Source organism: Lepidochelys kempii, chromosome 27 (genome assembly GCF_965140285.1).
Source record: "Lepidochelys kempii isolate rLepKem1 chromosome 27, rLepKem1.hap1, whole genome shotgun sequence".
Classification (NCBI taxonomy): Eukaryota; Metazoa; Chordata; order Testudines; family Cheloniidae; genus Lepidochelys; species Lepidochelys kempii.
The window spans coordinates 16,440,734-16,463,654 of record NC_136406.1 but is presented as its reverse complement, the minus strand read 5'-3'; the positions used below and the strand labels follow the sequence as shown (position 1 = coordinate 16,463,654).

Sequence of the window (22,921 nt, the reverse complement as noted above, 5' to 3'; positions counted from 1 at the left end):
CAGCACACAACAGCAGGGAGTGGACACCCACGCCAAAGGGGACAAGACCAGGAGGAGGAACAAATGTTTGTTAGAACTCACCAGACAAAGGGAGAATGAAACAAGTGAATCTGGAAATTAGAGAAAACGTTGTCTGCCCACACAGAAACGAAAATCTATTGCACATCAGTGCTGAGGCAGTGCAGCCTAGCAGATAGAGCACATGACTGGGACTCAGACAAGGACAACCAAGACCCCTCTTTAATGAAAAATGTCAGAATGGAAGAGATACACCACAAACTGCTTCCTGAATCCCAAGACGATCCCCATAAGTCACCCTCTTTTGCTACCCCACAAGTAGAGACAACCTGCCGAGAGTGGGGGAGCAGAGTGAGGGCGGCCGGCTTCAGCAATGTTACTGAGCACGCTCAGTCTGTGTGAGCATGCTCAGTAAAAGCCAAGCAGCAAATCGGGGGGGGGGGGGGTTGAACGTGACCCTGTATGCCCTCCCCATGCATGGCCTCTGCCAATAAGCATCTCCCAGAGGAAAAGGCGTCATTTCACATTATCTATCAGTGCTACCTCTGGAACCGTCAGGCCAGTGGGCTGGGTTTGCAATTTGCTTCTGCACACTGCAAGTGATAGCTGGCTCCTGGCAATGTAAAACCAAAGCAGAGAATGAAACAGTGCCGCTAATCCTGGCCTGGTTTTCCTGCTGCTTCCTCACACCAATAGCTGCCCAGCACCGGTATTATACTCACTCTTCTCAATCCCTTAATAACATATTACAGGAGTGGCTCCTCTCTTTTCAGATGGCTTTGTTGCTTCATGAGCACATGGGGTTTCAGCCCTGCCCTGCTCTGTCAAGACTGTCTGCTTACTGGTTAGTGCCCAGTGCTCAGTACAAATGCAAACACTGCCCGTAACCCGTCACACACTCTGAAATACCCGTCAGTTCCCCTGCGAAATTTGCCTGGACAATATTCTCTTGTGATTGCAAATGAGCTGAAATACAAATTCATACAGAAATACAAAGAAAATCTGGTCACACACCGCCCAAAGGAACAGCATGCAATGTGGCCTGGGAACTAAAATCTAATGTATCAATTTAATATGCAGTACATCAATGGTTCTCAGACTTTTGTACTGGTGACCCCTTTCACACAGCAAGCCTCTGAGTGCGACCCCCCCTATACATTAAAAACACTTTTTTATATATTTAACGCCATTATAAATGCTGGAGGCAAAGAGGGGTTTGGGGTGGAGGCTGACAGCTCGCAAGCCCCACTGTAATAACCCCACAACCCCCTGAGGGGTCCCGACCCCCTGTTTGAGAACCCCTGCAGTACATTCTCTAACAGGGGACTAGATTCTGCCTTAGCAGGGCAATGGACTGGCATTCTTAGACGTTTTTCAAATCCATTCTATGATCCTAGCCAACATCAATACACAGAAAGAAATTACCAGTGGGAACAGTCTGTGGAGCTACAGTATTTTTGCCCTGCAGGGCTCAGAGAAGCTGCTTGGTCTGTACCTGTCCCATGGATAAAGGGCCTGATTGGAAGCCCTCCAATTGACTTCAGTGGGCTTGGGATCCAGTCCAAAGGATTTGTTCCCACAGACCTCTCACATCAGCACCTTTTGCAAACAGATTTGTAAATATTTTCATTTAATTTAAGGTGGATTCACAAACTGCTGGGTGGAGTCTGAATGTCTCTATGTCACCTGCGTAACAGTGTAAAGGTATGTTAAAACGTGGCCTTGAGCAATGAGCCTGTTTCCCTGCATCGCACCTCACCCTTTCTTTGGGAACAAAAAGGAAACATAAAGACACCCTGGGTGAGCTAAACAGTTTCTAGTGAAATGTGACAAAAGCATGAACACATCAAGAAGAAAAATGATGACTCTGTAAGTTGGCTCAGACTTTAAGGGTGATGAAAACCCTCGGGAATGTGAGAGAGAAAAGGACCTAGCAGTGGCAACGCCCCCTGTTGTGGGTATAAAAGTTGCTTGGAGTCAGGGAAGCTAGCAGCACTCTCCTTCTTTCACAACTGAGCTGGGTGACTCTCTTGGGCGTTAGATCCTCAACCACCTTTCACCATGACCACCAGCGTCAGGCAATATTCCTCATCTACATCCCTAAAGGGGATAGGTGGGTTAGGTGGATTAGGAGGTGGCTCCTCACGGGTTTCCTCAGTGCATCTTGGAGGTCCCTACAGAGCCCCAAGTATCCATGGGGGATCAGGTGGCTTTTCTGTCTCCTCTTCTAGGTATGTCTCTGGAGTAGGAAGTAGCCTGGGTGGTGGCTATGGGGGGGGCTACAGCAGTAGCTTTGGAGGTGGCTATGGGGGTGGCCTTGGAGGTGGCTGTGGGATCGGCCTTGGTGTTGGCCTTGGTGGTGGCCTTGGTGGTGGCTTTGGAGGTGGTGATGGCATTCTCCCTGCGGGTGAGAAGGAAACAATGCAGAACCTGAACGACCGCCTGGCTACCTACCTGGACAAGGTGCGTGCTCTGGAGGAGGCCAATACCGATCTGGAGATTAAGATCAAGGAGTGGTATAAGAAGCAGGGACCTGGTCCTGACCGTGACTACAGCCCATATTACAGGACAATTGAAGACCTGAGGAGCAAGGTATGACACTATTGTTAAAAAGGTCTGATGTGTCTTGTCTGAAACTCTTCTTTAAACTGGCACAGGGGCACTGAATAATAATTCTGTAACTAAAAGCTGGCAATAAAAGGCAACCCAGTTGTCACCTGTGCCAGATATCAAGGAAGGGGATTTAGTAATTTATCAACTTCAATTTTTTAATTACATTCCTCCAGAAAGACCAAACGGTGTATTTCTTAGGATTTGACTCTATGAAACAAACATAAGAGGCAGTAAAGCAACAGCAGAGTCTTATCTCCACTGGCCTGTGCTGATAATATGGTACAGCTTGAATACTCTATAAACAAACTAATCTATAGGTAATGCAAAGCAGGATAGACTTAGTGTTATTGTATATGCACAGAATCAAAGAATTTGCAATCTCCTCTCAATTGCTGTAGCTCGTTAGTACTAAGCTGAGTGCAGAGGGTTAAAAAGGAAAAGGTGGAAGGATTGATAAATTCCACAGCCTTCTTCCAGGAATGATCAATGCAAGGCCTGACTTCTTCCATAATCTCAAAATCTGGAGCATTTGGGGCAATTTTTCTCCATTCTGATTTGGTTTCCTGGCTTCACATCTTGAGAGGAAAGCCCCAGAATTGATTTTCCCTCCTACTGTCATTATTGATCACTTACAAACTGTCATTAGTAAACGTAAGGGAATCGGAGGCAAGCAGAAGCAGAAAGCCTCAGCCATGCAGGGGCAGGAGCAAACTAGAAACATTATTCCCTGGGGATGGATTATCTGTATCTGAGTATGTATCACAAACATCAGATATAATGAGCATCTGCTCACTACTCTCTGTTCAGCTTCTGCAACAATCCTCATCGTAGGGGTGAGTTAGTGTGAATGAGCTCCATTACAGAATAAATGGACACAGGTTTTGCCATACAAGAGCACACTATGGGTCCAACCATACTGCCTGTGGCAGTCACCAATACCTGATGTTTCCGAGGATGGCTAGTCTCCCCTCCCCCTCCAATATTCCTGCTATGACAATTACACACAGCAATACATGGGGCGGGGAGGAGGGAAAGAAGGTTGGTTCTTTCTTGACCCATGTGGGATCAGCAAATGCCCTGAAGCATGAGACTGAGTGCCCTTATCAGGCCTTGCACATACTCAGATACTATCATGCTGCCTTTTGCAATTCGTCCCAAGGGATAAGCAGGAAAGTACAGGCAGACACTGCTCAGTCTAACTCAGCACTCTTGCATTTCTCCATGGTACAGCTCGGTAAATCCCTCTACAGGAAATTCAGTGCTGCTCCTGGCCCATCCCTAACATTTACCCCTGCTTGGATCCCACAATCAGCCAACAACATGAAGAGCTTTGGAGGCTTCTTTCCCACTTGCTCTTTTGCTCTCTTTCCCCCAGATCCTTGCTGCCACTGTTGACAATGCCAGCCTCCTCTTGCAGATCGACAATGCTAGGCTGACGGCTGATGACTTCCGAACCAAGTAAGTGATGCTCTCCCTGGGGGTCAGATCCATATGGGGATCCTTTTGTGCATGTCAAGCTTCCTCACATGTGTCATGACTGGAAAAGAGGGAGAGTTCCTCTCTAAGAGGGAACTTCCTATTCATTTCCAATGAGACAACTGACACAATGAGGAAAAATCACTGGCAAACAAGGCATTTAAAATAAATATGTATTTTGCAAAGCAAATAGGGACTAAAATCTTGGGAAATGTCTTTCTTCCAGTAGAACCTATCTTATTTTATTTAGTTTGCATGTAGGACTTGATCTAATTTATATATCACTCAGAACACATAGGCCTGGGGCAATGGTGCTACCAGTAATTTAATGGAGGTGAATTACATATCTAAACAGAAGCACCCATCTCAGGGCTGGATATAGAATATACCCCAAAGCTGCCAAGTAAAGTTACTAGTCTTAGCAGAGACTTGAGCAACCAGTGCTGTTCCACTCATTGGACACTGCACCTCACTCACTGTGTCCCTCATGCACCCAAACACCCACGCAGCACAGAAAGTTATAAAAAATTGAAAGGATGACAGTGGACAAAAAAGGGGTGACAACTCCGTAGTAGCAGCCGCGTTAGTCTGTATCCACAAAAAGAACAGGAGAACTTGTGGCACCTTAGAGACTAAAAAATTTATTTGAGCATAAGCTTTTGTGGGCTACAGCCCACTTCATCCGATGCATAGAATGGAACGTATAACTCCGTAGTGAGCACCCTTTTTGTGCTTGAAGGTTTGAGACGGAGCAGGCCCTGCGCATGAGTGTTGAGGCTGACATCAACGGCCTGCGTAGAGTCCTGGATGAGCTGACCCTGGCCAGAGCTGACCTGGAGATGCAGATCGAAAACCTGAAGGAGGAGCTGGCTTATCTCAAGAAGAATCATGAAGAGGTGAGGATGAAACCAAGCACAAAGGAGGGGATTTATAAGTTGTAGCTAAGGTACAGTGAAAATCAGGCCAATCAGCAGGGCTATTTCCAAGCATTAGGGTTGTTGGGAGGGCATTTGGGGATAAAGAAGTGGGGAATAATTCATTCTGGACAGCAACATGTCCTCTGTAGGCCACAGGTCAGACTCATGCACCACTTATCCTTTCAGTAGCTTCCATTGGGGCCAAGCCAGGATCTACAGCAACCTGCTTCCCAGGCTGCGGATCCACCTGTTGTTTGGGATTTAGTCTCTGGACACAGGCAACTGAATCCCCAAATGGAGATTTCTTAGAAAATTATTTTTATTATTTTACTTGTTGTTGACAGGGTCACAGTTCCAAGGTGCTGAACAAACACACAGTAAGAGATGGTCTCTTGTCTAAAAAGCCACAAATTGGGAAAACCTCCTCAGATGCACTGCAGTGGGTCTGTATAGTTAAGATGCAGATGAACATAGCGTGTCTCTCTTGTCACAGGAAATGAATGTACTACGGAGCCAGCTGGGTGGAGAGATCACTGTGGAGATGGATGCCGCTCCTGGGGTTGACCTGACCAAGATCCTGGCTGACATGAGAGAGCAGTATGAGAGCTTGGCAGAGAAGAACCGTAAAGAGGCCGAGCAGTGGTTCTTCACCAAGGTGCGCAATGCCTGAATGAAGAGAAGCACTTTCCTGACACTCATGGGTGGGGGCAGAGCTTTACACACATCATTCGTGCAGTGACTAGATTGTTTCCCCTTGTTGCAGACGGAAGAGCTGAACCGAGAAGTAGCCATGAACACGGAACAGTTGCAGAGCGGCAAGTCGGAGATCACAGAACTAAGACGCACCGTCCAGGGTCTGGAGATAGAGCTGCAGTCCCAGCTCAGCATGGTACGTGCCACTGGCTTCCCAGGGAGACACACACAAGGGCAGGCACAGAGATGAGTGAGCCCCTTACTGAATTCTTTTCCCTCTACTCTCCATTCTCAGAAAGCCGCTCTGGAAGGCACCTTGGCAGAAACAGAAGGCCGCTATGGCGCCCAGTTGGCACAGCTCCAGGTCCTGATCACTAGCGTGGAGGAGCAGCTGGCCGAGCTCCGATGCGACATGGAGCGCCAGAATCATGAGTACAAGATTCTCGTGGACGTCAAGACGCGCCTGGAGCAAGAGATTGCCACGTACCGCCGCCTGCTGGAGGGCGAGGATACCCAGTACGTAAAGGGAGTCGCTGAGATAGAGTGCCATGGGGCAGAGCTGGCTAATAATGACACAGCTAAACAGCTGAATAATCTGTGTCCCTAGATACTCATTTAAATAAATAATCCAGATTCCTAGGTAGTTGTGAAGAAGACCCGTAAGTGATGGTTCAATGGTTTATCCCATAATGGTTTATCCCATTACCATCCTCAGTGAGAACCCTGTCCTGGGAGGTATTTATTGTCTGAATTATGGAGTGTAACATAACATTTGGAGAGGTAGCATTGTCTAGTAGCTATGTGAAAACTCTAGTTTTCAGGGCTTTTGGGGTCTATTCCTGGCTTCTTCAGCGACTGCATGACCCTGGGAAAGTAGCTAATAACACTAATCAACCTCACAGGAGGGTTGAGAGGTTAATATAATGTGTCTAAATCCCTTCACACCCTGAAAATCCTTCCAAGATCAAATGTTCTGCTCAAACCTTTACTCTAGACAATTTCAAGGAGAGGACATTGGGGACCTGCAAGTCGACATAATAATTAAATTAATCAGACTTGTGTCAAAATAATTATTTCTCCCCATAAGAGGCCTGGACCTTTGTTATCTCACTGAGCCCTGTCCTCTGGGGTCTATATTTCTAATTTTCTTTCTTTTTTCTCCTATTGTAGCATTGCCTCCCAGTACGCTGCAGCAAAAGAAGGTAGGAATTTGTCTTATCTGAAGTAATGATCACACATTTCTGCATCACATCCTTAGCAAGCTTCTTTCCATAGGATCTCATTCATTAGTGGGTGCAAAACTGGAATGACCTGGAATGATTCCTCTGAAATATTGAAGATATTATTAAGAAAAGTATTTGTGTAAAATGGAAAACAGGATATGCATTTATGACACTCAATTCTGCAGATACACTAGCTAGGATAAAAATTCCAAAGGCTGATCAGATCCTTAGGACAGCTGATAGTTTCTTCTATCTCTTTCTCCCTTGTAGTGTCCACGACCACCCGACAAGTCCGTACAATTGTTGAGGAAGTCCAAGATGGAAAGGTGATTTCTTCCCGTGAGCAGGTCCATCATTCCCCCCGCTAAGACTACACACCACTCCACAGGCCCCAGTCCTGAGCACCTTGGATGCATCAATATACAGATTGTCACAGAAAAGGAAAGAAGACTCCAGTCCATGTGCTGTAGATGTCACACTGTCACCGAGGCTGTGGAGGACTGGGCTCCATTAGTGTGTTCCTTCCCTTTTCATTCTGCCTCTGTTTCCCTCACCCTTGTCTGAGTGCTATCCTGTGCTCTTCCCATAAATGTCAAATAAAACTTATCTTCTCATTCATGCAAACTAGAGTCTTGTCTTGGTTGTTCTAGGGGACTGACGACACAGGCTCTCTAGGGGGAGATTGGTGCTGTTTGCTAGAGCTTCCATCAGCATTCGTGGGCAGCTAGAAGAAGGAATTGTTCAGATGGTCATTACAAGGCACTGTATGCTAGATCACTGAGTGACTTGAATTAATACACCAGGACTAAATATTAAGGCAAAGAACTAGTGGCTTTATTGATCACATCCAACCTGGCTGAAATTCTGCAACTAAACTGTATAAACAGTGTCAGATATTCTGCCCTAAGTTGCAATGGTCTCAAAATTTGAAACCTGAGACAGACTTCTCAGGAACGGTCCCAATTTGGTTGTTTCAGAGTCCTGCTCAGGGACACAAGTGGCTGTTCCACAGAGGAAGGTAAGAGATGGGGCTTCATCAGCTCCCTGAGTCTGAGCCAAGGTGCATGGTGCACAGTGAAAGAAAATGACTCACCAATACCATCATAATAGCTCCCTTCCACCTGTCAGCCACACACCTCTCTACCGGCGCTGGCTGTTACACAGCTCACAACGCTCGGCGGTAAAATTAACTTGTGCTGCACATGTGTTAATGGTACCATTGGCTGACCTCGTTCTCGGTAATACAATTTCAGTTTCATTCAGTGTGACTTTCCTGGCAACTGTCCAGGTGTTTCCAAAGGGTAAGAAAAAGGCAGACCCCTCAGATAGCTGTCAGGGGGTGCGTGACCTGCTCAGGATAAGGTTATTACATGCTGTGTTTGGGGTTTGATCCTGTGTCCATTTGTCATTAACGGCCATTCCTGATGCAGCGGTACACCGATACACTCCATCTTGACTGGCAGGACCGATAGTTCCTGGAAGACAATGTCAGCTAGCAGGGTACGTCTGCACCACAATCAGGGGTGTAACTGCAGCACATGTAGACATACCTGAGATGCTTTAACTTAGCTAGCTCCAGCTTTCATAGCCGTGAAGCCACAGTGGCACAGACTGCTGCGTGGGCTGCCACCCAAGTAATTACCCAGGGCCTCAGGCAGGCTTGTCCATCACAGCCATTGGTACGTCACTGCCTGAGCTGGCGAGGTTCAAGCTAGCTCAGGTGTGTCTGCATGTGCTGCAATTACACAACCTGATTGCAGTGTACGTCTACCCTCAGTCGTGGCTAGGTTCTGCCACCCTTCCTCCCTTTGAGTAGCACCTGGCTCCATATGCAGTGCTGTTGGACATCAACAGGATGATTCTGAGTAAGCTATTACTGAACATGTGTGAAGCTGGCAGAATCTGGTCCTCCTATTTTAAGCCCCTGTTTTTAGGGACCTTGCCCTGATTTAACCTGGCTAAGTGCTGGTATAGCTAGAGAGAGCTCTGGTTCTCCCTGAAAAGGGGGAAAGGAGCCTTTCTGTTCTCTCTCTGGTTCAGAATCCCAGAACTTACATGACCCATCATCATTCCACTCAGATTCTATTCAGGTACATTATAAACATGAGCCATGAATGTAGGGTTATGATCAGCAAAATTACTCTGTAAGATTAGCATCCTGTTACTGAATGCATTTGTGCATTTATACAGCATCATTGATGTGCCTGGCATTTTACAGGAGGAAAACAAATGAACAAGATTCCTCTTCTAAAGCATAAAGAACAGGAGGACTTGTGGCACCTTAGAGACTAACAAATTTATTTGAGCATAAGCTTTCGTGAGCTACAGCTCACTAAAGCATGTGTCTTTGGAGTGCTGTCTGCTTAGTTCTTCAATGGAAAGCAGGAAACTTGCCTTTGTATTTTTTCTCTCGTAAATGCCAGGTACACCCACAATGCTATAAGACTTTTGCTGAAAGAACAGATCAAACAATTAAAGAACTAGAAGAAAGAATTAAAATTATTTCAAACATAACTTGAGAAGTTCAGGTTCAGATTCTCTGGTGTGTCTACTGGGCCATCAGTAAGATGGTTATGCGTTCCTCTTTCTCAGGCTGCTTGTACACTGGTCACAGCTGCAGCCCAGGTAATAATATTCCAAAAGTAACATGTGTGAGCTGGGGATATCCAGATGGGGGAACCATAGTCCCTGCCTGCCCTTACACAGTCCCTACACCTGTGCTGCAGGGGGATTAGCAAAGCATCCAGCCACACTGGCTCTGTTCTAACAGCAGACTCGCCTACTGCAGGAGCATCCGTGCATGAAAGAGAGAGGTTATGAACCACACATTGGTTTAATAACACAAATAACCCCATACCTCTACTAGGTTTCTGATGTTCTTTGGATTTGTGTTCCTTAGCTAAAATACAGATGGGCGAATTATATAAACTTCAGTGACAAGGTTAGTAGGATCGCTTCATATGTGATCCTTGCTCTCTGCAACTGCCAAGCAAATCAGGCCTTGTGGTCATTTAGATCTTATACCATTCTGGATGGTTTACCTTTCTATGTTGTCACTACATTCAGCTGGCATGATGCAGGAAGTTTCTGTTTTTTTTCTCTTTTCATGTTTCTGGCATTAAGTGGGGGAGAGAATCTGGACCTCAAAATTACAGGCCTTGCCTCACATCTTGTGTTGTCATTCACACCTGGGCAAAGTGAATGTAAACTGCCACCACGTTGCAATGGTAGGATTTGACACTCACTTTGTACCCATGTTGTACCTGTGGATGTGAGTATCCATAGATGTCATAGATTTTACGGCCAGAAGGGATCTCTTGAAACATCAGGTTCACCTCCTCCTATCTCAGCTGATGCTTGTACAAAGCTGCTTCAGTAAATTATAATCATATGAAAGCTTTTGTGCCATTATTTTCTCTGATATATCTAGAATTAGTTGTAATGTAATAGTAGGAAATATCCCAAACACACATCCCACCCCTATTCTCACTCATCAGTTCCATCCTCTTTCCTGTAAAGTGCTCCAGCCCGGGTGGGATGGAGCCAGAGTGGATAAAAATAAATGATTTTAAAAAAATAATTAAAAATTGGATTTTTTTATTTAAATTGGATATTTTTGATAAAATGATTTTTGAGGGAAAATCCTATCTAAAGATAGTTTTAATTAAGATACATTATAGCTCAAAGATATCTCATCATGGAATAGGGATTATACATTCTAATTCTATAGTATGAGACAATATTATTCATGTCATGTTTAAGAAAAGTTTTGTAAATGAGTTCCAATAGTTCATGGATTAGGGACCCAATTTTATGGGGTTCCAGGGGCTTCTGTAGAGATTATGTAGGTTAATCTTTCTATCTACCCAATGGGACTCAGTGTTCAGTCCAGAAGATACCATCAGAGATGCTTAGTTTTGCAGTTCTCAAACTGTGGATTTGTGTCTCCAGAGGTAACGTGTTTGTTAACAGCAAAAATGTTTTAAAATAAATAAATAATATATAGAGATGAGAAATAACAGACCGCAACTCTATTGTCCTTCTGCAAATTTGTGTACACAGACTCAATCCCTTACCTCTCTCAAAAAGTGCAAAGTTTCAAAAAGTTCAATGAATAGAAGATTCTTGGGGGTGGAATAGATCTGGACAAGGAGAAGTCTGGAGATAAATGTGAGAAGCGAGGGACATATGCTTGTTTTGTTAAAATATTATATGTTTGCTGTTGAAGAGAAAAATCCAGAATACTTAATGTTGTTGTTTTAGTTAAATAAAACAATTTAAATATCTGTCTGGTGATGTTCTCCTCCTAATACAGCATAGCAAGAAAATCCTCCAACTATTAATGATTAACCTGTTGAATTGGAGATAGTTCACCTCCCAATGACTTCATAAATATCTGTTTCAATTACCTTTGGTAAATGAAATAACCAAACAATCATTCATTTTCTGATATAGCTGTAAAACTAATCTGAAAAGTTTTCAAAATAAATCACTCTTTAAAAATGTATAGTGTGTACCTTCTAAAAATGAAACCTACATCTATCTTTGAGTTGTGAAGAATATGTGCTAAGGTTATAACAACCAACAAGAATGCAGTTTTATGTAGAAAACCCATGATTAAATCGAGTCTTCCTGACTAGTGATTTAAATTAAATCCACCCTGGACAGAGCTGAGCAATCCAAGCCTGCTCAGAAATATACATCTGTTGCTTGTGGGACATAGGCTCTTTTCCCTTTCGTGGCAGTTGATCTAAAGAAAATAATTTCTAGCTTTGGGGAAGGGGATTGTTAGGGCCTGTCTAGGAAGACAGTAAAGTGGTTGACATGGTACAACACGTGAAGAAATATGCTTTTCTCCACACCCTGGAACATTATTAAATAGTGCCACTTAGATCTGTGCCTGAGGGTTTTCAGTCTGGTAGGGAGTTTAGTATTGAGAATGGAGACAACAGAACTTGACCTTATTCAGCCCTGCAATTTTATGAGCCCCTTGGCTCTTCACAGGCAGTTAGCATCTCTTCAGCAGTTGGGTTTACATTGGGTGTGTATATCACCCAGAGGGTGTGCTCAGGACAGGGAGCCACAAGGGAAATTTCTTATAACATCTGATTAACTTGTTCATTAGATTAATGATACAGAACTGTGTTGTTCTGAGCATTATTCTTAATCCCCAATTCTTAAACCCAATAATCGGTCCCCAGGCCATTCAGGTCGTTCTTTACACTGAACTGTCCTCTTTCTTGGAGAGCTCCATAATTTCTAAATGCATCCGATGAAGTGAGCTGTAGCTCACGAAAGCTTATGCTCAAATAAATTGGTTAGTCTCTAAGGTGCCACAAGTACTCCTTTTCTTTTTGCGAATACAGACTAACACGGCTGCTACTCTGAAACCTATAATTTCTAAAGTTCTTCCATCTAATAGCCATGCCCTGGCTTTTTAAAAATGACTTGGGGGATCGCAGTCTAGTTCTTAGTGGCAGATGTTGACATCACAAAATCAATGACTGCATCCAGCACTAAGTGGGCCCCTTAATGGCTGCCTCAGCAGAGAGGCCAAGTATTGAATTGGCCAGGGGGCTGAAGTCCCCTCACCTCTACAGGAGATCTTTTGAGATGAGGTGAAGGTACATTGGCAGGGAGCGTTGTGGAGAAAGCCTGCACGTTTGCTGCCAATTGTGTCTGTTCTGTGGATACAGAGAAGACTTGGGTTCAGTGCTGTCTGCCATGCATCTTTCACCAACACCATACTCACAAAATTAAAGACACACGTTAGATCAGGTGTTCTAACAACAATTTGGTGGCCTCAGAGTGCAACCAGCAACTCTTGCTGGTGGCCACTCAGACAATTTTTCCTAAAATACTTAATGAACTTTAGGAAAAACAAATAAATATGCACATGTATATGTCCAAATCATAGTAATTTATTTAGGTAGGCAGACTCAATAATAAAAATAACGTACAGTTGTCTCTATTCTTTACTGGACCTAAATAGAATAGAAACACAAATCAGGTGCTTTGCATGTTCCTATCTTTTGTTGTTGTTTCTTTTGCTTTTTTGGCTGCAATTTTTAGACTTGCTAGCTAGTAAGTCTGCTTCTATGAAAAGTGATATTTATATGTTTGTTAATATCACTTTTCATAGCAGCAGACTTGTTAGCTAGCATAGAGGCAGTGAAAAGTGATATTAACAAATATACAAATATTACTTTTCACAGCAGACCTACTCAGCCTTGGCAAGTCAGGGAACAAATTAAGAGTTGGATGGGGAGGTGGATAGGGAAGCAGCAGGGGTGATGAGTGGTGTGGTAAGACTGGGGATGGAGTGGTGCAGCCGAGGGCTGGAGCCCACTGCTGAGAAGCCAAAGCCCGGAGCCCAAAGCCTTGTGGTCAGAGCCCGTGGCAAAAGCCTGCTGCCACACGGCCGGAGCCTGCCACTTGTCACACGAGGGATGAATCCAGAAGCCTGAGCCCCACTACCTTGGGAAGGTGGGGAACTCACACTGGCTGTCTGCTCCCCCGGTGTTTGTGGCTCCAAAAGGGGGCAAGGCCCAACCCCTTCTGGCAGCCCCAGAGGAGGGGCAACTTCTTTGCCCCCCCAACCCCCAAATCACAACCCAGGAGGCTGTGGCTGCCAGAAAAGCCTCTGGTGGCCATGGTGGCCGCTTTTGAGAAATGCTGTGTTAAAGGCTTTATTTAAGGTTCTTCCTTAAAACAACAACTATCACAACAGATTTACTAAGCACACAGTAATTACTGGGAATGGTAGTACCCTGTAACACCCAAGAAAGAAAGAAAGAAAGAAAGATTTACTTCACAGAAATGCACTGGAGGAGTCTGAATAGCTCTGTCTCACATACAACAGTGTAAAACAATGTAAAAATGTAGCCTGGAGCAATGAGCCTCCCACTTTGAATCACTCCTGACTATACATTTGGAAACAAGAGGAAACATAAAAACACTCCTCGTGAGGTAAAGTGTTTCTAGTGGAATGTGACAAAAGCATGAACAGATCAAGGAGAAAAATGGTGATTCTGGAAGTTGGCTCAGACTTCAAGGATGATGAAAACCCTGGGGAATGTGAGAGAGAAAAGGACCAAGAAGTGGCAACGCCCGTGTTGTGGGTATAAAAGTTGCTTGGAGTCAGGGAAGCTAGCAGCACTCTCCTTCTTTCACACTGAGCTGGGTGACTCTCTTGGGCGTTAGATCCTCAACCACCTTTCACCATGACCACCAGCGTCAGGCAATATTCCTCATCTACATCCCTAAAGGGGATAGGTGGGTTAGGTGGATTAGGAGGTGGCTCCTCACGGGTTTCCTCAGTGCATCTTGGAGGTCCCTACAGAGCCCCAAGTATCCATGGGGGATCGGGTGGCTTTTCTGTCTCCTCTTCTAGGTATGTCTCTGGAGTAGGAAGTAGCCTGGGTGGTGGCTATGGGGGGGGCTACAGTAGTAGCTTTGGAGGTGGCTATGGGGGTAGCCTTGGAGGTGGCCTTGCTGGTGGCCTTGGTGGTGGCTTTGGTAGTGGCCTTGCAGGTGGCCTTGGGGGTGGCTTTGGGGGTGGCCTTGCAGGTGGCCTTGGGGGTGGCTTTGGAGGTGGTGATGGCATTCTCCCTGCGGGTGAGAAGGAAACAATGCAGAACCTGAACGACCGCCTGGCTACCTACCTGGATAAGGTGCGTGCTCTGGAGGAGGCCAATACCGATCTGGAGATTAAGATCAAGGAGTGGTATAAGAAGCAGGGACCCGGTCCTGACCGTGACTACAGCCCATATTACAGGACAATTGAAGACTTGAGGAGCAAGGTATGACACTATTGTTAAAAAAAGTCTGATTCTCGTCTGATTTTCTTTCTTACAGATTGCCTTGTATCTAAAATCTGAATACAGAGGGATTAACTGATTACAGGCAACAGGTATAATAAGGGCTTCACAGAAATCCTGTGCCCAGACACAAATGAAGGAGATTTAGCAATTTAGGCCCCGTCTACACTGGCACTTTACAGCGCTGCAACTTTCTCACTCAGGGGTGTGAAAAAAACACCTCCCTGAGCGCTGCAAGGTTCAGCGCTGTGAAGTGCCAGTGTAGACAGAGCACAGTGCCGGGAGCTGCGCCCCGCGTGGGGGTGGTTTTTAGAGCACTGGGAGAGCTCTCTCCCAGGGCTGGTGCCGCAGCAGCACTTTGACGAAGACATGCCCTTGCACTCCCCCGTGATTTAATGATATTCCTTCAGAAGGAGCAAAACTGCATTTCCTAGCAAATGGTTTCTAATAGGGAAACGGACTTCGGGGCAGGAAAGTAGCAGCAGAAGCCTACTGGTTCATGTTCATTAGCTGTTATGTCTTGGGTGCGGCAGCAACATGAGAAGGCAGCGGGCTGCAGCAGCAATAAGGCTGGTAGGATTATACACAAATGGCTAAGTACCGGATATTACTTATGCTGCAGGTATGTGCTTCTTCTGCCAGATGTTTAGCTCATCAGAAGGCTGTGAGCTCAGGGCAGGGATGTGTTATCTGTTTGGCACCGTTCACCTATTGCAGGACACTTTGTGAACATACAGATGCTAAGATGGGCATAATGATAATAATAATCACTTCTAGCCTGTTACGAGGCTGAATTTAGCGGTTAAAAAAGAGACCAAATCAAATGATACCAAGGATGTGGGACCTTTGCAATTCCGGAATGGCTGACACAAGATCTAACATTTTCCATATGCTCAAAAGGAGGAGGATTCAGAATAATTTCGGCCTGATTTAGATCTCTTACACCAGTGTAGGTCAGGAGTAACTTGACTCAAGTCAGTGAGAGCAGAACCAGTCCTGGCGTCTTCATTCTAATTCATTTTTGTGTCTCAGTATTCGCACAGTAAGGCTTCATGAAAAGGCCCGAGGGATGCCCTCACTGCAGCACCAACATTCACGCCACTCACTGGTCACATGTGTTGTTTGCTTTCATTTTATTTTACATTCCTTTCAGTAGGCTAGATTGTGACATCCTTACTCAGTCAAAGCTCATTGAACACAGAGTCACTGGGAGTCATTGGGAGTGTCTCCTGAGTAAGGATGCAGTAAATGCAACATTTGTCTCGCTGTCACTGTCTTCTCCTTACAAAGCATCAGCAGTGAATGTCGGCAAAGTATCGGGGTGCAGAAACTGAGACTCTCAATGAGGCAGGTGAATCAGACTGCAAGCTAATAATACTCCCATGCTATTTCCTTTTCTTCATTTTGGCTCCACTTTGCTAGCCTTACTTAGAATCCCAGGTTTGGTTTTCCTCTCCCTGGAGCTTCGGGAGAAGTTATTAAAGGGCACTCAGGCACAGTGAGATTTTCTGCTCAGAGAATTCCCCTCCGCTTCTGCCCCTTCCTCATGCACGAGAGTGTGACTGACAGCAATGAAAGTCATGGAGCAAGAGAATCAATTATTATTATTACTTATTATTTGTATTCTTGTTGTGCCTAGGAGCCTTAGCCACAGAGAGTCAAACCCATGCCAAACCTGAAAACTGTTTCAGAGAGGTTTTTTAAGTGAACCAGAACTGAAAACCTCTCCGTTGCATTGAACCTGAATGGAACCCCAAACCCCCCAAACGAGTAACTGCTTCAGAATAACAGGTTCAGTAATCAGGTGCTGAGAGATGGTCTTTTGGGGGTGCTGAGGAAGGGTCTCTCTCTGTTCCCGCCCTAGAGAGAGAGAGGCAGGGACCACACTTCCCAGGAAGCCATTGGAGGAGATGACATGAGAGGAGTAAGTGGAAGGAAACTACAACTCCCAGAACACCTCCCTCCCCTCTCCGTCTCCTCCTGCTTATTGCTGAGTACATGTTCCTTCCTGCTACAGAAGTCAGCGTAGAAAGAGCATTTTCTGGACTGAATTTCATTTTGTCACCTCAGTGATCAAATATGATGGACAGAGTTCTGGAGGATGTTGGACTAGTGCATGCAAATAATTTGTTAAATATTTCTTTCACTGTAAAATATTTTAATCATTGTTCTCTTTTGCTAGGAGTTACAGAGCAAGCATAAGAGTGTGTGACATTAATCTGCAGGAAATATATTTGAACTGGTTCATACATGTTCAAGTGGTTGAATTAGTTACTGATCCATCATTCGAAGTTAGTGTCTGAACCGAACAGTTACGAAGTATTGATGAACCTGAACTGAAACCGAACTCAAATTTTTAATGGTTCGACTCCCTGCTCAGCCATTGACCGTGACCCCATTGTACATAGGCGCTGTACAAACAGAACATAAAGAGAGTTCCTGCCCCAGACAGCATACAATCTAAGTATAAGACAAGCGATAACAGGTGGATACAGACAGACCAATGGGGGATTACAAGGAAACAGTGAGAATATAGGTTGGCATGACATGCAGTGGTCTCGGCACACCAACAGCCTAACCATTTGCTACAGGCTTTATCATATTAGATCTGACCAGTGGTCAATCGAGTCTCATATGCTGCTTCCTGTATGACCAATACCTGATGATTCAGAGGAAGGCAAACCTGCCCCCTCCATAATACACACAACGCTGTAGGTGGGGGGAAAATCTTTCCTGACCTCTGTAAGTTACTGTCATATCTCATGAAGCATGAGATCTGAGCAACCTTACATTAGCATGTAGCTGCAAACATTAATCTTTAAATTATCCAGCTCTTTTTAAAATCCAGCTAAAATATTTGAAGTTGGAGAAACTATATGGGATCACAGGTTTCAGAGTAGCATCCATGTTAGTCTGTATCCGCAAAAAGAAAAGGAGGACTTGTGGCACCTTAGAGACTAACAAATTTATTTGAGCATAAGCTTTCGTGAGCTACAGCTCACTTCATCGGATGCATCCGATGAAGTGAGCTGTAGCTCACGAAAGCTTATGCTCAAATAAATTTGTTAGTCTCTAAGGTGCCACAAATCCTCCTTTTCTTTATATGGGATGAGATAATGCTTGCTCACTACCTTTCTTTCAAGTGAGCACTTCTCAGTTCCCAAAATGAATACTCAGTCTTATAGGCATGCAGATGATACAGAGATATGTACAAAATAAGTATCTAGAGAGACAGATATAGGAAGCCTGATTCTCATATACACTAAGCTCATTTTATACCATGCTGGCCATGTAAAGAGGCCTTAAAATGGGTGTAAATTATATTTGCACACACTTTGGGGCCTGTTTACATGACTAGAGCAGTGCAAAAGGCCCTTAGTACAAATAAGAATTTGGTCCATACCAGCTTGTCTCATATCTCCACAGTTATGCAGATTCTACCATATAGGAGTGGAAAGTCAGTGCTGCTCCTGGCCCTTCTCCTAAACATAAATTTCTCTTTGCATCCCTCAATTAATCAGCAATATGCAATTTTTGAAACTTCTTTTCCACTCCCTCTTATCCCCTCTTTTCTTTTCCCCAGATCCTTGCTGCCACTATCGACAATGCCAACATTGTCTTACAGATTGACAATGCCAGGCTGGCAGCCGATGACTTCAGAACCAAGTAAGTCCAGGGCTCCTTGGAGCTCTGATGAGAAGGGAAATGTGTAAAAAAGCCATTCTGCTTGAGGATCTCTGTTGTTTATTGCATTTGAAGATGCTTCCCATGTTCCTATGTTATGTGGTGACTGGAAAAGGGAACGGGGGAGCCTTTGTCAAGGGTGACCTTCTTTTAGCTTCCATGAATTTGGAAGAAACCTTGGAAACACTGAAGAAAACTCTGTTAGCAAAAATGCCATTCAAAAATATATGAAACTTGGGGAGGAAAAGGGAGTGAAAAATTGGTATCAGCTGGATGTGCCTGAGTTTTTGCCCTTTTTTAACACTTGAAGGTTTGAGACAGAGCTGGCCCTGCGCATGAGTGTTGAGGCTGACATCAACGGCCTGCGTAGAGTCCTGGATGAGCTGACCCTGGCCAGAGCTGACCTGGAGATGCAGATTGAAAATCTGAAGGAGGAGCTGGCTTACCTCAAGAAAAACCATGAGGAGGTGAGGACGAAACAAGGCACAAAAGAGGGACCTATACATTGTAGCTAATGCACAATGGAATCCACACAGGCCAATCAGTAGGAACAGTTCTGAGATTTGCAGTTGTTGGGAAGGGATATGGGCAGGTATATGGGCAGGTAAAGAATAATAGACTCTGAACATATGTTCTGTAGGTACCAGGTAAATTATATCCACCGCTTACGATTCAGGTAGTTTCTACTGGAGCCAAGTCATTGGCTATAGGAACAGAACCTTAAGTTGGTTGCTAGGTTGTGAAGCCACCTGATGCTTGGGATTTTATTAGCCAAACAGAAACAATTGAAACCCCCACAGGATTTTTGTTAGGTCTCTATGCAGGGTGCAAGTGGGAAAACCTCCTCAGATGCACTGCAGTGGGTCTGTATAGTTAAGATGCAGATGAACATAGCGTGTCTCTCTTGTCACAGGAAATGAATGTACTACGGAGCCAGCTGGGTGGAGAGATCACTGTGGAGATGGATGCCGCTCCTGGGGTTGACCTGACCAAGATCCTGGCTGACATGAGAGAGCAGTATGAGAGCTTGGCAGAGAAGAACCGTAAAGAGGCCGAGCAGTGGTTCTTCACCAAGGTGCGCAATGCCTGAATGAAGAGAAGCACTTTCCTGACACTCATGGGTGGGGGCAGAGCTTTACACACATCATTCGTGCAGTGACTAGATTGTTTCCCCTTGTTGCAGACGGAAGAGCTGAACCGAGAAGTAGCCATGAACACGGAACAGTTGCAGAGCGGCAAGTCGGAGATCACAGAACTAAGACGCACCGTCCAGGGTCTGGAGATAGAGCTGCAGTCCCAGCTCAGCATGGTACGTGCCACTGGCTTCCCAGGGAGACACACACAAGGGCAGGCACAGAGATGAGTGAGCCCCTCACTGAATTCTTTTCCCTCTACTCTCCATTCCCAGAAAGCCGCTCTGGAAGGCACCTTGGCAGAAACAGAAGGCCGCTATGGCGCCCAGTTGGCACAGCTCCAGGTCCTGATCACTAGCGTGGAGGAGCAGCTGGCCGAGCTCCGATGCGACATGGAGCGCCAGAATCATGAGTACAAGATTCTCGTGGACGTCAAGACGCGCCTGGAGCAAGAGATTGCCACGTACCGCCGCCTGCTGGAGGGCGAGGATACCCAGTACGTAAAGGGAGTCGCTGAGATAGAGTGCCATGGGGCAGAGCTGGCTAATAATGACACAGCTAAACAGCTGAATAACCTGTATTCTTAGAGGCTCATTTTGAAATAAATAGTCAAGATCCATCAATATGAAGGCCAATTACTGATGGCTCAATGGCTTATCCCACGTTACCATCCTCAGTGAGAACCTTGTTCTGGGAGGTATTCATTCTCTGAACTGTGGAGTGCTCCCTTTGCAGTACTGTGGTTAGAGCATGGGACTGGGAATTAGAAGAACTGGTTTCTTTTCTGGGCTCTGGTGCTAACTCATTGAGCAAGCTTAATAGTTAATTGACTTCTCTAGCCCTTAGCTTTCCCATCTGTAAAAGGGTGTAAATAACATTTTGTTGTGCCTCATAGGAGGGCTGAGAGAGTTATTTGACAGATCTATAAAGTGATGTGAGATGCTTTGATCTTTTTGAAAGGGTTTTCTCCTAGGGTTATAATACTGGACAATTTCAGGGAGACTCAGGCTGTTGCAGAAAGTGAAAAGCAAGGTCAAGTCAGAACGAATATTGTCAGGTGTCATTCTAAATAATTAATTCACATTTTTGGGGTCTACAATTTTTTATCATCAGTGACCTTGCTGCCTCTCCTCCACCACTGAATACAGACCGTGGGATCCCGAAGACGTGTTCATGTTTCTAATTTGCCCTTATTATTTTTCCCCTTGTAGCATTGCTTCCCAGTACTCGGCAGCTCTGTCCTCGCAGTCTGGGAGAGATGGTAAGGATGTACCTTATCTGAAGTGTAACTCATTCACATCTGTAACAGGCGGCTTTGCAGAGTACAAGCTAATCGGTTAACAAATTGTACAATCTGATTACTAACAAAGTATTTAGTCTGTGGAGAATGGGTGAAGGCGACAGGAATAGAAAATCCCCAAATGACCATTGCCCTTAGAAGCAGAAAAGACATGGGGTAAAGGGACCATCTAACTGAGTTGTCAGGTAGAGCTGTATGAAACCCATTGCTTTGGGTTCATGAAGAAAAGGGAGGTTGGCTCGGGAGCAGCAGATAATGTTTACATGAATTCAATCTTGTCCTGAATTATTTTGAATTCCATGTTTGGAGAAATCTGAAAAATCAAATACCTAAACCTTCAAATGGTCACCTAATTTTGATTAGTTGGGATCAAGTGTGAAAATCCATCATTGGAATCTGGAGATGGAGGTACTGACTCAAATATGAGATCAAAATTATATCATATCATAGAATATCAGGGTTGGAAGGGACCTCAGGAGGTCATCTAGTCCAACCCTCTGCTCAAAGCAGGACCAAGCCCCAATTTCTGCCCCAGATCCCCAAATGGCCCCCTCAAGGATTGAACTCACAACCCTGGGTTTAGCAGGCCAATGCTCAAACCGTTGAGAATAACTCAATCTTCACTTGAAAGGTCTGCAAATCATGGTGAACTTTTCTATGAATCCAGGCTGAGATTTTGCTTTCTCTTTACTTGTTTAGGTGATTGATACAAGTTAACTGCTGGAATCACATTTTTTCCTTTCTCCTCTCAGCCAATGAAGAATTGTTTGAAACAGTATATTCAAGATGCCTAGGGAACATACATAATATCTTCTCTATGCTCCAAATAACTGTTTTTCTCTCTTCTTCTTTGAAGTAATCTCATCCAGTCGTCAAGTCCGCACGATTGTTGAGGAGGTCCAAGATGGAAAGGTGGTCTCTTCCCGTGAGCAGGTTCAGCTTTCCACCCGCTAATAGTACAGAGCACTCTATGGATCCCGGTCCCAAGGCTGGAGCTGCTCAGAAACAATAAAGAAAGAGATTCACTGAATGATCCAGATGCTGTATGTGACTGGGCCGTGGGGAATATTCAGCTCAATTTGTGCATTCTTTCCCTTCTCTGTGTCTTGCATTCTCTTTCACCTGTCTTTGAGTGCCACACTGAACTCTGCAAATGTCTAATAAACCTTTTCTTCTCATTCATGCAAAATGGAATCTTGTCTCTGTCATTCTAAAGGCTTGAGGCAGGGGCTCTCTCAAACCCTTGGTGGGATGTACCATGATAGCCAAGAGTCACCCATGGGCAGCCAGAAGATGGAGTTGTTCTGAGGTTGAAGGAAGGAAGACAGCAAGAGGGATAGGTTTCCCAAATGCAGCATAAAGAACCTTGGGGAATGTTTTGTGACTCAGCGAATTGCTAGGAAATACCTGGGAATGGCTGAGTGAAAAATTTTATAGGATTTATTGATGGTGGAGGTGACATTTGGGGGATTGTGTTTGAGATTGAACAAAATGTAACAGTTTGCAGGAATTCTTATTAAAGCTAACAATACTGGGCTCAATTCTGTAACCCTCAGTCACACTGAGAAGCACATACAAAGTTGTATCATTGACTTCAATAGGACTAGTACTTTCATAAGTATTACTCAGAGCGAGTTAGGACTGCAGCATTGAGCCTACTGCAATTTAACTGACCAATCTAGGCATTAAAATATCTGCACAAAGGACTCTGTTCATGAGAGATGGAGGTTTTACTTTTATGAAATGTTCAATTTGAGGAGCTTCCAGTTTCATGACTTGCATAGAGACGTTATTTGGATATATTTATCAGAAGAGGAGGGAATCGCTCCAAATCCCTCTCTGTACAGAATTCCACTGTATTTCTAAGTCACGTTATAAAATTAGAGTAAATTAAATATAAAGATACAAAGCACAAATGTCATTTCAGTTCCTATTTTCTTACTTAACTTACATGGTAACCACATAACTAGGCATATTATATATAAAATGTTCACAGAAACATTACCCTTCACATTACCTTGTGATCACATTTAACAGAGAGCAA

At 44.7% G+C, this 22,921-nt stretch overlaps 2 protein-coding genes and 1 long non-coding RNA gene across 17 annotated transcripts in view; 2 read left to right on the top strand and 1 right to left on the bottom strand.

The window, feature by feature from the left end:
• The first annotated feature begins 2,079 nt into the window (after window positions 1–2,079).
• Window positions 2,080–7,308, top strand: LOC140903882 (keratin, type I cytoskeletal 14). Of its 10 annotated transcripts, XM_073325810.1 has the most exons (9): window positions 2,080–2,341; window positions 2,402–2,610; window positions 4,007–4,089; window positions 4,847–5,003; window positions 5,518–5,679; window positions 5,788–5,913; window positions 6,013–6,233; window positions 6,888–6,919; window positions 7,211–7,308. In XM_073325810.1, exons 1-9 carry the CDS (start codon window positions 2,080–2,082, stop codon window positions 7,306–7,308), a joined length of 1,350 nt encoding a protein of 449 aa, XP_073181911.1. The 10 variants fall into 10 exon arrangements, with proteins under 10 accessions (XP_073181911.1, XP_073181908.1, XP_073181910.1 ...); XM_073325807.1 differs by having other exon boundaries at window positions 2,080–2,610; XM_073325809.1 differs by lacking the exon at window positions 6,888–6,919 and adding an exon at window positions 6,362–6,363 and having other exon boundaries at window positions 2,080–2,610.
• The window catches only part of LOC140903888 (uncharacterized), a 315,051-nt gene continuing 294,615 nt past the window's right edge, over window positions 2,486–22,921 (bottom strand). The window contains exon 3 of the long non-coding RNA XR_012156378.2: window positions 2,486–2,598. This is a non-coding gene — a long non-coding RNA (uncharacterized LOC140903888). The remainder of the gene's footprint in view (window positions 2,599–22,921) is intronic.
• On the top strand, window positions 14,164–22,237 carry LOC140904088 (keratin, type I cytoskeletal 14). Of its 6 annotated transcripts, XM_073326367.1 has the most exons (9): window positions 14,164–14,425; window positions 14,474–14,742; window positions 18,344–18,426; window positions 18,755–18,911; window positions 19,358–19,519; window positions 19,628–19,753; window positions 19,853–20,073; window positions 20,789–20,838; window positions 21,734–21,831. In XM_073326367.1, exons 1-9 carry the CDS (start codon window positions 14,164–14,166, stop codon window positions 21,829–21,831), a joined length of 1,428 nt encoding a protein of 475 aa, XP_073182468.1. The 6 variants fall into 6 exon arrangements, with proteins under 6 accessions (XP_073182468.1, XP_073182470.1, XP_073182466.1 ...); XM_073326369.1 differs by lacking the exon at window positions 20,789–20,838 and having other exon boundaries at window positions 14,534–14,742; window positions 19,853–20,100; window positions 21,747–21,831; XM_073326365.1 differs by having other exon boundaries at window positions 14,164–14,742.